The sequence below is a fragment of the Gobio gobio genome (assembly GCF_949357685.1).
Source record: "Gobio gobio genome assembly, chromosome: 3".
Taxonomy (NCBI): Eukaryota; Metazoa; Chordata; class Actinopteri; order Cypriniformes; family Gobionidae; genus Gobio; species Gobio gobio.
Genome location: NC_137099.1, coordinates 44,906,281 through 44,924,140, shown reverse-complemented (window position 1 = coordinate 44,924,140; position 17,860 = coordinate 44,906,281). Strand labels below are relative to the sequence as shown.

Here is a 17,860-nt window from a genome sequence, read left to right as displayed (position 1 = left end):
AATGCTGCGTCCCAAGTGATACTTGGATTTTTTTATAGTACTTTTCTAGTGTCCACCCTACTAATATACCCCGATCAGGCATAACATTATTACCTATAAAATTGTGTTAGTCCCTCTTTTGCTGCCAAAACAGCCCTGACCTGTCGAGGCATGGACTCCACTAGACCCTGAAGGTGTGCTGTGGTATCTGGCACCAAGATGTTAGCAGCAGATCCTTTAAGTTCTCTAAATTGCGGGGTGGGGCCTCCATGGATTGGACTTGTTTGTTCAGCATATCCCACAAATGCTCGATTGGATTGAGATCTGGGGAATTTGGAGGCCAAGTCAACACCTCAAACTCGTGCTCCTCAAACCATCCCTGAACCATTTTTGCTTGGTGTCAGGGTGCATTATCCTGCTGAAAGAGGCCACAGCCACCAGGGAATACCGTTTCCATGAAATTGTGTACATGGTCTGCAACAATGCTTAGGTAGGTGGTACGTGTCAAAGTAACATCCACATGGATGGCAGGCCCAAGGTTTCCCAGCAGAACATTGCCCAAAGCATCACACTGCCTCCGCCGGCTTGCCTTCTTCCCATAGTGCATCCTGGTGCCATGTGGTCCCCGGGTAAGCGACGCACCCTGCCATCCACGTGATATAAAAGAAAACGTGATTCATCAGACCACCTTCTTCCATTGCTCCGTGGTCCAGTTGTGATGCTCACATGCAGGGTCAGTCAGCATGGGCACACTGACTGGTCTGCGGCTATATGCAGCCCCATACACAACAAACTGCGATGCACTGTGTATTCTAACACCTTTCTATCAGAACCAGCATTAACGTCTTGAGCAATTTGAGCTACAGTTTGTCTGTTTGATCGGACCACACGGGCCAGGCCAGCCTTTGCTCCCCACTTGCATTAATGAGCCTTGGCCGCCCCTGACCCTGTTGCTGGTTCATCACTGTACCTTCCTTAGACCATTTTTGATAGTTACTGACCACTGCAGACCGGGAACACCCCACAAGAGCTGCAGTTTTGGAGATGCTCTGACCCAGCCATCTAGCCACCACAATTTGGCCCTTGTCAAACTCGCTCAAGTCCTTGCACTTGCCCATTTTTCCTGCTTCATACACGATATATCCCACCTAACAGGATAATCAGTGTTTCACTTTACCTGTCAGTAATCATAATGTTATGCCTGATCAGTGTGTGTGTGTGTGTGTTTGTGTGTGTGTATAATATATATATATATATATATATATATATATATATATATATATATATATATATATATATATATATATATATATATATATATATATATATATATATATATATATATATATATATATATATATATATATACATACACACACACAAATTGAAACATGGAGTTGATTTGAATTTTGTAATTGAATAAGGGTTGAATATTAGCCTACTGTTTGCAAAACAAATTTGTGTCCTAAAAATTGGTAATCTAATAAACATGATATATCCGAGTATTTGAATCACATTTGATTCATATGAATGCAGTGATGCATACAAGAAAAAGTTAATCAAAAAGAAAAAGTTAAGCAAATAATATCAACCACTGGGTGGCGGTGTAATGTTATGTCATGATGACTGTCTAAATCGCCGTTTACAAACCTCTCCTCAAGAAAGATTGAAATAAGTTAAAATAACCGAGTGAGACACAAACCAAGATGAAATGTACAACAATCAGCAACACTTTAAAATACGCTGTGAAAACGTTGAATATATATGTTTCATTTTAGGCAATTATACAAACACATGTTGAACAGAGTAGTCTGCTTAAAAAAGACCCAAAGACATATGCGAGTTCCGCTTTATGTAAAGTTGTCAACAGCTCTGGTATGCATTTTAACATATGAATAGCTGCTTGAAATCTTCTAGGTTTCATGTTCATGTCGCAACATGTAGCTACCCCATCATTCAATGCAAACACAAAACAATACAAGTTAGCTATGACGACCCCATGTTTATGGTGCATAATGCTTCAAATAGTAGCCTATAAATGTCATTGTCTTAAAGGTTACGTTTATGGTTACTGAGCCATACTATCTCTTTTAATGTGTGTGTAGAAGTAATTGCAGATATTTGTAAAATTATATTAATATTCATATATTGGTAACATGGTTACACAAAACATTCTAAAATAGACATTTTCCCCCTATATTTGGACAGAAAAGGTACTATTGTAGATTAGAAAACATTTACTTTTACATTCCTGATAGTTCTTCCTGTCAGATGAGGTCACATAAAACTTTATCTTTGAGGTTTGTAGGTTCTAAATAAGCAGCATGGTTCTTTATTAGTAACGTGGTTGGAATTACCAATAATGAAATGTTTGGGATGAAATGCTTTGCTTTAGACAATCTCACAGCTATGAGAAAGCTTTATAAAAATATTTGTATAGAAGGATGGGATGAGAAAGTGAAGAGAATGATAGGATGTATTCGGTTGGATGAACTCCATATCATTACAGAGGGAAGGCTTCACGTAGAAAACCATATAAAAGCAGAGATGCCCACAGAGGGAGGGACATGCTGATGAGGCGAGAGCCTGCGCTAGACTTCATTGTGTAACTGCACCTGCCCACGTTCCCGACCTTGTCAACTGCGGACAAAGTCACGGAAGTTGAACAACATGAGGCCTCATATAGACCCATCACAGTGTCTTCCACTTCCTTCTGGGTAAAATTTCCACTGCCTTCCTGGATGGAAATGCTATTTATGCCTGTGCCATTACTGTCTGTGATGTTGACAGACAGTTCCCAGTTTGATGAGCTGCAAGAGGAGGAGTAGCATGTACCCCGTACATCGAAAATTTCACATTTTGGAGGTGTCAAGTCAGTCACCTGGACGGAACAGTAAAGGATGAGTTAAAACAACAGCTTACTAAAGAATAACGTGGCATATACATATTAGCATATTTATATATTTACATGTATTTGATTAAAAACAGTAAAATTATGAATTATTATAGCAATAATTTATTAATGCGATGGCAACGCTGATTTTTTAGCATGATTACTCCAGTTTTCAGTGTCACATGATTCTCTAGAAATCATACTAATATGCTGATTTGGTGCTCAAGGTACATTTATTATGTTGAAAACAGCTGTGCTGCTTAATATTTTTGTGGATTCTTGGATAAAAAAAGTTAAGTAAAGAACATTGTTTATTTATTTGAAATAGAAATCTTTTGTAACAATGTAAAAAAAAAACATTTGTCACTTTTGGTCAATTTAATGCTTCCTTGCTGAATAAAATAATTTCTTTTTTTTTATTATACTGATCTCACACTTTTGAATGGTAGGCTATATTAAATCATTTGTTTAGTGTGGATAATTATTTGCTGCCATTGAAATTTAGACATTTAAAGATCCAAATTATCCATTTTCCTTATGTCAAGTTAACATTTTGGTGGGTCTAATAAATATAATTGTTTGAAATTAAGAACATTTTCGTTTTCTTTTGTACACACAAATGTTTCATTCAGTGTTGGGTCGCCACTACTGCAAAATCAGTAGAGAACCCATGACTGAAATGACTCATGTGGCTCGTGGATTTCACATAAAAATATAGTCTTGTCTGAGGTTACCTTGGAGAGAACAGAAAGGCGAAGGACAGCATAATTAGAATCACTTCCTCCAGGAGCTTCTGCCTCGATGGTTAGCGTAACATCTGTGCCTGAGACCATATTAACAGGAGGGGTGAGAGACACTGTCCCTTGAGCACTGCCGCCACTCCCCAGATTGAGCCTGTGATGAGAAAGAAACAGACATGTGACACAGAGTTTTGTTCTTGATAAGAAAAGCTATAAAAGCTTGTACGTGATTTGAGAAGAAAGTGGAGAAATTACGTTGGTGGATGTGTCATAGGGATGTCTTTGTCATTCCTTGCACGAATTGTGTAGGTACCGCTTGATCCGTTGGTTGTAACAGTAAAATTTAGTTGAAATACTTGTCCTGGCAGCATGGGGCTGTCTGCTATTGCCTATATGGAGAGGTAAAACAAAAAAGAAGACATCGAATTCCAGAAAATAACAAATAGATTTGTTCAAACAACTAAGCTGCCTACAGCCTTCTAAAGGAACCTATAGAACCCATAAAGTTTTATCTGACCTCATCTGACAGGAAGAACTATAAATCAGGAATGTAAAAGTAAATGTTTTCTAATCTACAAATAGTCCTGTAGGAACCTAACTTGGAAGCTTAGAAGTGACCGTACAACCACAGATTTCAATAGATTTTTTGTTAGCATGTTAGTGAGCTAACAACACAGTACTTAAAGTCAGCATGAAACACAAGTTGCGATTGTCTTTTCTTCCCTTTTGTGACGTATATCCAAGTGAAACGGCTTCTCGAATGAAAAACAATGGTGGGACTTGATTTTGTCCATTGGGAATTGGTTTGCTATTGCTGTTATCTCTCAAGCCAGTAAACACGTCATCAGAGAAAAGAAGAAATGTTATTTTGATTAAATATTATGAGGGCACATGAATTAAAAATAATAATTAAAGCTACAAGCAGAAATTAAAGGACCCTTGCACCTGTGCCACCGCCAGCCGGTGGCTTTAGCAAAACAAAGCACATGGGCAATATTTAAGTATATAAAAATAGGAGGACTACGTCAGTCATTTGTATTTGCCACACTTAACTACATTTTGGCATGTAGAGGTCTTCAAAAATGAGATTCATTTCGGAGAAGAATAATAATAGACAATTCAAATAGGGTCCTCACACCATCGGTGTTCAGGCCCTAATGATGTGCATGGTTAAATCATATATAATAAATACTGCAATATTACATCGAAAAATGAGAATCGTCCATTTTGATTTTATGGTGACTTTAAATGAGCATAAAAATACCGGGCGCACACAAAAATTGAGCATAATAATCATAATACTATAATATAATCAGTGAAACTGAGATTCACTTCTCACGAGAGAAGCAGCAAGATTAATTTCTCTCTTCTGCAGAATATTACATGATTGAAAAATATTAATAATTTAAGCAAATTTACACAGCAAGAAGAAAAGAGCCATCTATAAAAGAGGACAACTTAAAGAAAATCGTACTATGTCAATGCAAGTCAAAGTTATGAAGTTAGTTTAGATGATATATAGAGAGAATTGAACATTTAAGCTCATATGTAGTAATTTTTATAGCTTTATTTACTGATTTTAAAGCTTATTTGTATGACCTTTATGTAGGCGGCTATTTATATCAATTTTAATTAGGTGCCTATTAATTATTGATTAACTAAAATTATACATGTGTAATTGATTAAGGGTATAATAATTACATAAATGATATCTAAATCATTCAAAATTATTATAAATAAGCATTGTTAAAAGCCAGAGACGCTTAGTCTTCAAAAACCATTTGCTATGTAGTGACCTTTAATTTGGAGTAGAAACAGGGGGAGTGACTTTATTGCATCAGAGGTGTGTCACTTTGCTCACAGCTGATTGGTCCAATTTCAGTTTGAGCTGTCTTATCCAGAACATAACCTGCCCTGGAGAAGGTTAGCCATGGAGAGTAATGGAGATGAACACTGCTAAAAGCCAAACCACTTTAATGGTACCTAAAACCCTGAATTGGCACAAAATAAGCTTAAACAAACAGCATGTAGAGGTCTGAAATTTTTACTTCAAACGTGACAGACGGAATCTAAAACAAAAATCCATAAAATCACATTGTATGATTTTTAAATAATTAATTTGCATTTTATTGCATGACTTAAGTATTTGATCACCCACCAACCAGTAAGAATTCCTGCTCTCACAGACCTGTTAGTTTTTCTTTAAGAAGCCCTCCTGTTCTCCACTCATTACCTGTATTAACTGCAGGGCCGGATTAACAATTTCCTGTGCCCTGGGCAACAAGACTCAAGTCCCCCCCCCCCCCTGTCCCGGCCCCAAAGCAACAATCGCAAAGTCGCTATCACCAAGAGCATATAGCCTATACTTCTATACTAACAAATCAGGCTTCTGCAATGCTCAGTGGCGATGTATGTAATAGCCTCAGCATAAAGTGCATTTAAGAGACAGAACACTAATGATGCACTAATGTTTAACATAACTTTTTACAATGAATCTTTCACAGAACTTGGTGGCTGCTACAGAGTAATTATTAAACGTTTCAATATAGCCAATCAATTATATTTTGACTGCAACAGTGAAATAAAGCAGACAGCTAGGGAAGCCTTAAGTTAAAACCAGATATTTTTTATTTCTAAAATGCTACAATGTGAAATTGTGGCTATTTTTGGAATATGTTTCATAATGTCGACTAATTTCAATTCCTTTTCTCTTTTACATTTTCTTTAAGCCTTTAAATTCTAAAATGTTATTCTTTAAATTTCAAACAGTGTTGACTGATTGGGTCGACGATTTCAAGCACAAAAGCTCACAAAAACCCACCCAATTCAAGAAAAAAACGGCCAAAATTTGAACTGCCAAAATAATGTGATATAATTTTATTGCCATGTCAGTCAAGGCTGATTAGCACCATTTTATATCCTTAAAACAAAATAATGATGTCCAAAAAAAAAAAAAAATAATAATTTCCCAGGAAAATGGATCAAAACAGGGCATTCAAAAACAGTCATGCATGACTAAAATGTCCAAGTGAAAACTGTCAAAATCACGAAATTAACCGATGATTTTAACCCATGGAAAAACACATGCATCATTTTCAAATGTCAACAGTAAGAATAAACTAATTTAAGTGCAAAAAGTGCCCAATATAATCGAAATAAACAATGTAATTAGCAGGCATTATGCACACATTACTGCACACACCACAGACAAAATGTGTCATTCATTAATGCGGTTGATGTTTTTAACCGCACAATCAAATTCACAACCGCCCAATCTGGCAACACTGATTTCAGAGCTTCAAGTCACGTGATTTGACAGCTCGTCCTTGCTCGTTGCGCAGCAGCGCAAGAAGCTACAGACACTGTTTTTGACGTGATTTAACATAATATTTTGATCGAACGGGTTGCAAAAATCTGCATATAATTAGGAAAGTGAGGATTGCGTTTATAACGGGATCTAACATAATATTTGACAGTGCCCTGGGCCCCTTAGATGTCCTGTGCCCCTGGGCAAGTGACCAGTTGCCCTAATGGTTAATCCGGCCCTGCCTGTTTGAACTCATTACCTGTATAAAAGACACCTGTCCACACACTCAATCAAACAGACTCCAACCTCTCCACAATGGCCAAGACCAGAGAGCTGTGTAAGGACATCAGGGATAAAATTGTAGACCTGCACAAGGCTGGGATAGGCTACAGGACAATAGGCAAGCAGCTTGGTGAGAAGGCAACAACTGTTGGCTCAATTATTAGAAAATGGAAGAAGTTCAAGATGACGGTCAATCCCCCTCGGTCTGGGGATTTGGATTTGGTCTGATTTTCTGGATTTTTGTTTTAGATTCCGTCATTTTATCATATGTACAGTTGAAGAGTACATATGATAAAAATGACAGACTTCTGCATGCTTTGTAAGTGGGCAAACCTGCAAAATCGGCAGTGTATCAAATACTTGTTCTCCCCACTGTATCTGGCTAGCCAGCTAAACCGGCTTCATAGTATTAGGCCCCTGATCTTCAGCCTGTTCCTGGTTCACCCTACCGTTACAAACTGTGTATATGCACAAATATGTGCATGAAAACTGCATACAAATGTTTTCCCAAACAAATCATGATTCATCAATACTAAAATGTCATTTTACAAACAACTGAAACTACATACTCTGGGTAATTTTATATAGATATTTAATCTTACAATATATTTCATCATCAAGAGTGCGTCTTTAGCGGGCGTGATATGTTTGCTGAGAGTGATGAAAAATTGTAATTGAAAGGTTGTGAATAAAGCTCTTATATTGAGATGATTTTGGCGTGTTTTATGCAAATGACTAACCTTGAGTCGCTCATTTAGAATACTCCAATTAGAATACATTTTAAAAACAAATTCACGTGTGTATATGTAGATGTTGTGGATTAGGCTAACATTTTTAATGAGAAGTTCTCATGTGCGTATAAATATGAAAAATCCACACAATTCTTAGTGAATGCAACCCGGTGTTTTCCCTGGATTTTTTTTTTTCACTGAACTTTCTGCATTCTGGGAATGTCATACAATTCTCTGTGAATAATTTATGCAATAATTCCTTCAAATCTGAATGAAAAGAATTATCTTAGGAGGCAGCATATTTGAAAATACTGTATCTACCTTTAGGTACAGCTACATTTTGGAACAGAGTGAATGTCATAATGGATCAAATAAGTTTAAAAATAAGTGTCATGTGCCAAAAAAGAATGCAGTTTGTACCTTGACAGTGACTTTGGACTGAGATATCTGTGTGGTGGTCTGCCTCTGGAACAGGCTGGAGAAGGTCCTGTCTTTTCCTTTCAGCAAAACCACAAACTCTCCTTCGGGCACTTCTTTCACAGTAACCAGGAAATCTCCACCACCCATGTTCTCTATGGTTCCATTAGACACTCTGACCCCAGACACCTCCACAAGAGCGACCTCGTGCACCTCCAGAACCTCTGGACCTTTCTCTCCAGTCAGTGTTAGTAGCAGCTTAGCAGGTAAGCCTGTATAAAGAGCAAAATATCTTTTAACACCTCCATTCAAATCATTTTAGAAGAATCGATTCATAGTTAAACACAACAGCAGGTCAAACCTGCTGACGGCCGCCCATCAATGACAGCATATCCAGGATGAGGTCCTTTGAATTCCTCCACAAAGTCATAGATGAATGTAATCGCACTCTGACCTGAAAAATGCACGTTTTAAATTTGAATCAATATCATTACGGTCTACATTACAAAGGCCTAAAGACAGGTTGGCAATGACTTTAGTCTTTTGTATTGCATTAGTTTATTAAATATGTACATGATGGCTCACCAATCACTTTTACGGTGTATGGCTGAATTGTCGTCATGTCAATGTGCCACAGGCCCATCTCAGTTGCGTTTAATTGGATTCGTTGCAGGTTTCCTACTTTCTGAATTGTTCCCAGAGGTCCGTTGGCAACAGTATTTGATTGGGACACACCTGGAAGAAAAGGCATTCCATTAGATAATAGTTTAGACAATATCTTATATTGAAGCTGTGCATAAAAACAAATCAAGAATCAACCAAATGCAACTTATTCTAGTTTTACATTTTTATTTAGTGTTTATTTCTATTTTCTGTTCAATAACTTGTAACATTTCACTCAAACATTGTTTAATTTTAAATTTTTAAATGAAGTTTATGTCATTTGTATGGCCGCCAAAGTTAATGTGCTAATTATTTCAATATCTCAGTGTCATTTTGACCTAGTGGTATTTCATGTTTAATGCTGGCAGACTGCAAAAGTTTTATGATATACCATGCAGTGTCTAATTTTACCCCTTGTGGTCATTCATTTTTCATCCAGGGATCATCAGGGGATCGGTTTTATCCCCATTTCTGGTTAAACAGGATGCATTTCCCATTTCTGTGCGACTGTTGCTACCACCACTCATTCATTAGACTAAACCAGATTTTAATTTCATCTTCTGTTACAGAATTTATGTTCAGAGTTGCTATGCCTGGGAAAACGTGCACAACACTACAATTTATCCTGGACTAAGATGGTGTTACATGATTTGGTTGTTTTCCCTCCCCCTTTTGTTATTGGTTGCTGTGTTTCTCCCCTTTGCTATGTTTTGTTGTCTTTGTTTTCCCCTTCTTCCCTGTCGCTCAGTTGTAGGTGCTGTGATTGGTTGCTTCTCGAGATCAATCGTTGTGATGGACCTGGAAATTGACCAATCATCAACTGAGCTTCACAATAAAGGACATCTGGTGGAACGGAAGAGGGGGGGCGGAGCTTGAAGTGTGTTTGTTGGCTGTGCCATTTGTGTCGCTGTCTTAGGGCCCTATCTTGCACCCAGCGCAATTGACTTTGTACACCGACGCATGTGTCATTCCTATTTTGCACCCGCGCAAAGCGCGCTTTTCCCTCCACAGAAGCACGTCGCTAAACTAGTGAATGCACTTGCGCTCCCTGGGCGGTTCAGCGCAAAAAAGGAGGCGTGTTCCGGCGCAAACAATCCCTGGTGCTATTTTGCTGTTTCATTAAACAATTGCGCCACTGACCAGAAAAAAACTAGTCTAAAGTCAGTGGCGCGTTGCGCGTTGTTCATTATGCTATTTCAAGGGCGCATGCTTGACCATAATGTATAGCGTGCACAACGCGCATACACTTTGCTCATGTAATCTACACAGATGCAAGTTATTTTTGCAAATCATAAATTGTTACACTAAAAAAATATTAACACATGAGATATCTTCATCTTCATCCGTCATATGACGGAAATCATTGTGGTGTGCCACGAAGATGTGAAAAAATAGGCATAAATCTAGCTTACAAATGATTCAGGCTAATTGTAATAATTATGGATAAGACCTGTTTGCCCAATAGTGGCAAGACATATATGTATATAAGGACATCTGACAAATTGGTTTGTCCGTCAAGAACCAGGAACAAAAATCGACTGAAAAACTGAAAGACTGAAAAAAAAAAGACTGTGAAATCACCTTTACCATAATGTACAACATTACAACTTCACTTCTCTGTCTTTCACTGCTCTTAAAAGAACATCAGTCTCCTCGGCTGTGAACCGCTCCTGGCGTGCGCCTGGTAAATACGCCATAATAATAGCAATCCATAATGGAACTTGCGCACCTGCTTTTAAAGGGAATGTTGGATGACGCTCGGATTGGTTTATTCACGTTACGCCCAAACCACACCTATGAATAATGAAGCTACTTCAGACCAACCCATTTTAGATTTGCGCCGGGCGCAAGAGCCATTTATCCCGCCGGGAAAATAGCAACAGCGCCGAGACCCGCCCACAAAGTTACTTGCGCTTCGCGTTTTGACACTTGCGTTTCAGATCGTTAAAATAGGGCCCTTAGTGGTGGTTCGCTTTGCTCGTTGTGTTTCTTTCAGAGAACGTCGTACCTGCTCGATACTTTGCCGGCCCGGAGAGTAGAGAAAAGGGAAGTATGTCACGTGACTTACACTTTACATACACGTAGAGTTCTCTGTTAAACACATTAGGTAAGGAGCGGGTGCAACTCTTTGTATGTTTTTGTTTTAGTTAGTGAAGTTTAGTTATGGCGTGTTGAACGCTGAAGATTTCTTTTGTTGCTGTTTTGTTTTCAGTTAGTGTAGAGGGCGGGGATTTGTTAGTAACGGGCTTTGGTTTTGTTGTTTTGTTTATTTAGCACCGCTCGTTTTCCTTCTCTCTGTGGTCTGGTTTAATTCACTATATCTTGTTTTCTTTTTATTTCTTTCTGTTTGTATATAGTTGTAAATATGGGTTGGATTATGTTTTCCATGGTATAAAGTTATCTGTCTGTATAAATAAAGCGAACCACTTATAGTTACCGCTACCCCGTGTGTCCTTGGTTTATTCCTCCTCAGTTACTCCCCAGAGTCTAAAATAAAAGAGTGTTGACACGGATATTATGTGCGTCAGTTCTACCTCTATGCCAACATGAGACGTAACATAAATTGGGGGCTCGTCCGGGATAACATCTCAGTATCCGGGAATTTCTGGTAGTTAACAACTTGTTGTTTTGCTCTGGGGACGTGTGTTGGAGTGAATCAATTGGCTAGTAAGTATCGTACGCTGCATTGAGCTTTGTGTAACGTGAAGTCGTGTACTTAGGTTTTTGTTTGTAAGCTTCGTTATGTCACTGAATGTACGTGGGTTTATTGAGAATCCGACATTGGATCTTCTTGAGAAATGTCGCAAGGATGATCTGTTAGCAATAGCTGAACACTTCCAAATCTCAGTTAGTCGGCAATCATTGAAGAGAACGATTAAAACTGTCGTGTTGGACGGTCTTTCAGAATTAAATGTTTTGAGTTTGCCTGAGTCGGTTAGAGACGCAGATCATATCAGTGAGGGTATGACGACTCGTGAACGCGCGGAGGCTGATGCTGAGGAGGTTAGGCTTGTTGAGGCGGAGGCTAAAACAGGTTTACCTCCATTTGAGCCATTTTCCCCGCCTACGCCGGGTTCTAGAGAGAACGCGCAAGTAAAGATTCGACTGGCCCGACTCCGTATGGAGGCGGAAGACAAAGCACACGCCCGACGCGCTGAATATGATCTGCGGCTTGAAATCCGGCGGCTTGAGATTCAGGCTGAGAAAGAGGTACAACTACGGCGGTTGGAGTTAGAGGAGGGGAAGCTGTCTTCTAGGTCCACTGGCCGGTCTGCTTCTGAGTCACCTGGCCGAAATTCGACGGAGCATGGCTTGTCTACCACTGCTTTTGATGTGAGTAAACATATTTCATTGGTGCCGCTATTTAGAGAGATGGAAGTGGATAGTTATTTTGGTGCATTTGAGAGAATTGCGGGGTCGTTAAAATGGCCAAAGGAAGTGTGGACGTTGCTGTTGCAGTGTAGGCTTGTGGGTAAGGCTATGGAAGTATTTTCTACTTTGTCTATGGAAGATAGTCTAAAATATGAGACTGTGAAAGCAGCTATCTTGCACGCTTATGAATTAGTGCCGGAAGCTTACAGACAAAGGTTTCGTAATCATAGGAAAATTAGCAACCAGACTTTTGTTGATTTCGCACGTGAGAAGGGAGCATTGTTTGATAAGTGGTGTGCTTCAAGTAATGTTGTTGATCTCTCGTCCTTACGCCAGCTGCTGCTTCTCGAGGATTTTAAAAGGTGCTTGCCTGAACGCATTGTTTTGTATCTGAATGAACGGAAGGTTACGGAAATGTCTGCGGCTGCGGTACTTGCAGACGAGTTTGCATTAACCCATAAAAATGTGTTTAATACCGCGCGTTGTGATAGAAACATTTCCGTAGGTTTTCAGCCGCAAACTGGTAATGTTACACCTAAAACAAGGGTGGAAGTACCTAAAGAGAAACGTGAGTGTTTCTACTGTCACAAAATAGGCCATGTAATTGCCGATTGTATAATGCTGAAAAAGAAACAGCAAACTCCCAGTGCACAGCCTGTCGGTTTGGTAAAAACCATTTCAGCTCCCGTTGACTCTGTTTACCAACCGTTTATGTTAGAAGGTTTTGTGTCTTTCAGTGCCCAAGGAGATGATCAAGTGGATGTACGGGTGTTGCGAGACACTGGAGCTGCGCGCTCGTTCATTTGTGGTGATGTGTTGCCATTTTCGGAGCAGTCCAGTGTGGGTTCTAGTATCCTTGTGCAAGGTATTAGTATGGAGGTATTGAAAGTGCCGCTGCATCGTGTGTATTTACAGACTGAGTTGGTTGCAGGTTTCGTGGATGTGGGTGTGCGACCTAGGTTGCCAGTGCCTGGTGTTGAGTTCATTCTGGGCAATGATTTGGCCGGAGGTAGAGTGCTGCCAGTATTAGAAGTACTGGATAAACCGGTGGTTACTTCTGGTACTGAGGAGTTAACTCTTCAGTATCCTGATGTTTTTCCCGCTTGTGTGTTAACTCGGGCCCAGATAAAGAAGATGGGGACCGAGTTTACGTTGGATGACACGTTCATGTGCACAGATGGTGATGTTGCAGTGGAACACGTGCATCGTGAAACCGTAAATGAAAAGGTTAGTGGTACACTGACATCTCTGCTACCTGTAGGTCGTGAAAAGTTAAGTAAAGCCCAACGTGATGATGAAACTTTGACAAAGTGTTTTGATGCTGTGTCTGAGTCCCCAGGAGATGCATCATATTTTATGGAAGATGGTTTACTACTGCGGAAGTGGCAGCCTAGGGTGGTCGAGGATGCAGAGTGTTCCACTGTTTGTCAGGTAGTCGTGCCTTCAGAGTATCGTGTACAGGTGCTCTCACTCGCCCATGACCATATTATGTCAGGACATTTAGGGGTGACCAAGACTTACAATCGGGTGTTGCGTCATTTTTTTTGGCCCAGGTTGAAAAGGGATGTTGCGACTTATTGCCGTACGTGTCCTACATGTCAAGTCATGGGGAAACCAAATCAAGTTATTCCTCCTGCGCCATTAGTTCCAATTCCGGTGCTCGGAGAACCTTTTGAGCATGTGGTGGTGGATTGTGTCGGACCATTGCCCAAAACTAAGACCGGTCATCAGTTCTTGCTTACGATGATGTGTGTAGCAACGCGATACCCGGAAGCAGTGCCATTGCGAACAATTACTTCTAAAGCAATCATTAAGGCATTGGTTAAGTTTTTTTCTACTTTTGGTTTACCTAAGATCGTACAAACAGACCAGGGCACAAATTTTATGTCCAAGCTGTTTTCACAAACTTTGTGCTCGTTAGGTATCCGTCACCGTACATCCAGTCCATACCATCCTGAAAGTCAAGGGGTGCTCGAGAGATTTCACCAGACACTTAAATCTATGTTGAAGAAGTATTGTTCAGATACGGGGAACGAGTGGGACGAGGGTGTGCCGTTTGTTCTCTTTGCAGTTCGTGAAACCACTCAGGAATCGTTGCGCTTTAGCCCAACTGAGTTAGTCTTTGGACATAGTGTCCGTGGGCCACTGAAAGTTCTTAAGGAACAAATGCTTGGTCTGGATGACAGTGTAAGTCCTACAAGGAATATTCTTGATTATGTGGCTCGTTTCCGTGAACGGGTACAGGAAGCTTGTGCTTGTGCTAAAGAAGCCCTTTCTAAAGCTCAGTTTAGCATGAAACAACACTTTGATAAAGCAGCAGTGTCACGATCGTTCTCAGTGGGTGACAAGGTACTTGTTTTATTACCAATTCTAGGTTCTGCATTGTCTGCACGTTTCGCTGGTCCTTATGAGGTGGTGGGAAAGAGAAGTGACACTGATTACATCATTAATACACCTGACCGTAAGAGACAAAAACGTGTGTGTCATATTAATATGCTCAAAGCTTATCATTCCAGGGAAGAAGCATCTCATTGTTCAGGGGAAAACACAGGGCCCGTGGTTTCATCTGTTGCTGTGAATTGTGAGTTAGTACCATCATCCCTTGAGGATGCTGAGCTTGATGCTGATGAGGTGAGATTACGTGTTGACCCGTTGCCTTTTACACCACTGTCTAATTCTGAGATTTTAGCTGACCCTTCAACGTTGTTGTGTCATTTGCCAGAGGATCAGCGTGCAGACATCGCTAACCTGATTCAGTGTTGTCCTCAGATCTTTGGAGATGTACCCAAGCAAACTGACTTACTTTGCCATGACATTGATGTTCACAAAGCTGCTCCTATCAAGCAGCACCCTTATCGGGCAAACTCTGCAAAGCGGGTTGCAATGAGGAGAGAGGTTGAGTATTTGTTGCAGGAGGGTCTTGCAAAACCCAGTGTTAGTCCATGGAGCTCTCCATGCATTTTAGTTCCAAAAGCGGATGGAACTGTCCGATTTTGTACCGATTATCGTCGGGTTAATTCTGTAACAGTGCCAGATTGCTTCCCTCTGCCAAGGATGGAGGACTGCATCGACAATGTTGGTGCTGCTAAATTTGTGAGCAAGTTGGACATGCTCAAGGGTTACTGGCAGGTGCCACTTACACCCCGGGCATCAGACATCTCTGCTTTTGTAACCCCAGACTCATTCCTGCAATATAACGTTATGGCCTTTGGCCTCAGAAATGCACCTGCTACTTTTCAAAGATTAGTAAATAAAGTGATGGCAAACGTACCTAACTGTAGTGCATATTTAGACGATTTAGTGGTCTATACTTCTACCTGGCCTGAGCATGTGTCAGTACTGACGACGGTGTTTCAACGACTTGCCGATGCGTCATTAACATTGAATTTGGCTAAATGCGAGTTCTGTAAAGCCACAGTGACTTATTTGGGTAAGCAGGTAGGCAAAGGACAAGTTCGCCCGGTGGAGGCAAAGGTTGATGCCATCAAAGAATTCCCTGCCCCCACTACCCGTCGCGAGTTGAGGAGGTTCTTAGGCATGGCAGGGTATTACAGAAGTTTCTGCAAGAATTTCTCTTCTGTTGCGAAACCCTTGACCGACTTGCTTAGCCCTGCAAAGGAGTTCATTTGGTCAGCTGAGGGCCAGAGTGCTTTTGAAGTCATCAAGCATTTGCTGTGTAGCTCTCCGGTGCTGTCCGCTCCTAATTTTTCTGTGCCGTTTAAGTTAGAGGTTGACGCGAGCGCAGTTGGAGCAGGGGCTGTGCTGCTGCAGGAAGACGAGGAGGGTATCGACCACCCAATTTGTTTTTTTTCTAGGAAGTTTAACAGACATCAGTCTAACTACTCTACCATTGAAAAGGAGGCGTTGGCTTTATTGTTGTCATTGCAACATTTTGAAGTTTATGTCGGGTCAACTTCGTATCCTGTGGTGGTGTATACCGATCACAATCCTCTCACATTCCTGGGTCGCATGTACAACCAAAACCAAAGGTTAATGCGATGGGCTCTAGTGGTACAAGATTATAATATCGAGATTCGGCATAAGAAGGGAGTGGATAATGTGGTCGCGGATGCCCTTTCGAGGGTATAACTCCTGTGAGTGGAAATTGTGTACAAACATTATAATTTCTATAATGTTTGATTATAAGGGTGGGGGTGTTACATGATTTGGTTGTTTTCCCTCCCCCTTTTGTTATTGGTTGCTGTGTTTCTCCCCTTTGCTATGTTTTGTTGTCTTTGTTTTCCCCTTCTTCCCTGTCGCTCAGTTGTAGGTGCTGTGATTGGTTGCTTCTCGAGATCAATCGTTGTGATGGACCTGGAAATTGACCAATCATCAACTGAGCTTCACAATAAAGGACATCTGGTGGAACGGAAGAGGGGGGGCAGAGCTTGAAGTGTGTTTGTTGGCTGTGCCATTTGTGTCGCTGTCTTAGTGGTGGTTCGCTTTGCTCGTTGTGTTTCTTTCAGAGAACGTCGTACCTGCTCGATACTTTGCCGGCCCGGAGAGTAGAGAAAAGGGAAGTATGTCACGTGACTTACACTTTACATACACGTAGAGTTCTCTGTTAAACACATTAGGTAAGGAGCGGGTGCAACTCTTTGTATGTTTTTGTTTTAGTTAGTGAAGTTTAGTTATGGCGTGTTGAACGCTGAAGATTTCTTTTGTTGCTGTTTTGTTTTCAGTTAGTGTAGAGGGCGGGGATTTGTTAGTAACGGGCTTTGGTTTTGTTGTTTTGTTTATTTAGCACCGCTCGTTTTCCTTCTCTCTGTGGTCTGGTTTAATTCACTATATCTTGTTTTCTTTTTATTTCTTTCTGTTTGTATATAGTTGTAAATATGGGTTGGATTATGTTTTCCATGGTATAAAGTTATCTGTCTGTATAAATAAAGCGAACCACTTATAGTTACCGCTACCCCGTGTGTCCTTGGTTTATTCCTCCTCAGTTACTCCCCAGAGTCTAAAATAAAAGAGTGTTGACACGGATATTATGTGCGTCAGTTCTACCTCTATGCCAACATGAGACGTAACAGATGGTATGAAGATAAAACAAATTTGTCGGGATAGCTGAAATGAAAAATGTTTGACAACTTGTCTTAATTTAACAGCTAATGGGGCATATAAATGTAAATTCAATAAGTTACATTTGTATTTGTTAATTCAGTTTAAACAATTATTTTCTGTATTTTTACTTTTCATTTTATTTGAATTACACTGTTTTTTACATTGTCTAATTTCTCCATTAAAATTTCAATGATGACATTCTCGTTCTAACATCCCTTTTTTGTTTTTAACTTTTTTACCATGTATAAAAAAAACGAGCTAAAATTACTTAATGGCCATTTTTATTACATTTCGGTTATTTTTTGCATTGTGAAAATGGTTTGGTTACAAACAATATTTTGTTTACATCTCGCAATTTTGTCTTTATCTCTCGCAATTGTGACTTTATATTGTAATGTCTAGTGTTTTGGTTTTG

General features: G+C 40.1%; 1 protein-coding gene across 1 annotated transcript in view; it reads right to left on the bottom strand.

The window, feature by feature from the left end:
* Nucleotides 1–1,688: 1,688 nt before the first annotated feature.
* vwa11 (von Willebrand factor A domain containing 11) overlaps nucleotides 1,689–17,860 on the bottom strand; it is a 36,702-nt gene continuing 20,530 nt past the window's right edge. Inside the window, exons 13-18 of the mRNA XM_079812383.1 lie at nucleotides 8,935–9,084; nucleotides 8,711–8,803; nucleotides 8,353–8,621; nucleotides 3,868–4,001; nucleotides 3,607–3,766; nucleotides 1,689–2,860 (exon numbers count right to left, since the gene is read on the bottom strand). Coding sequence (XP_079668509.1) covers nucleotides 2,483–2,860; nucleotides 3,607–3,766; nucleotides 3,868–4,001; nucleotides 8,353–8,621; nucleotides 8,711–8,803; nucleotides 8,935–9,084 — 1,184 coding nt within the window. The 3' untranslated portion in view covers nucleotides 1,689–2,482. The remainder of the gene's footprint in view (nucleotides 2,861–3,606; nucleotides 3,767–3,867; nucleotides 4,002–8,352; nucleotides 8,622–8,710; nucleotides 8,804–8,934; nucleotides 9,085–17,860) is intronic.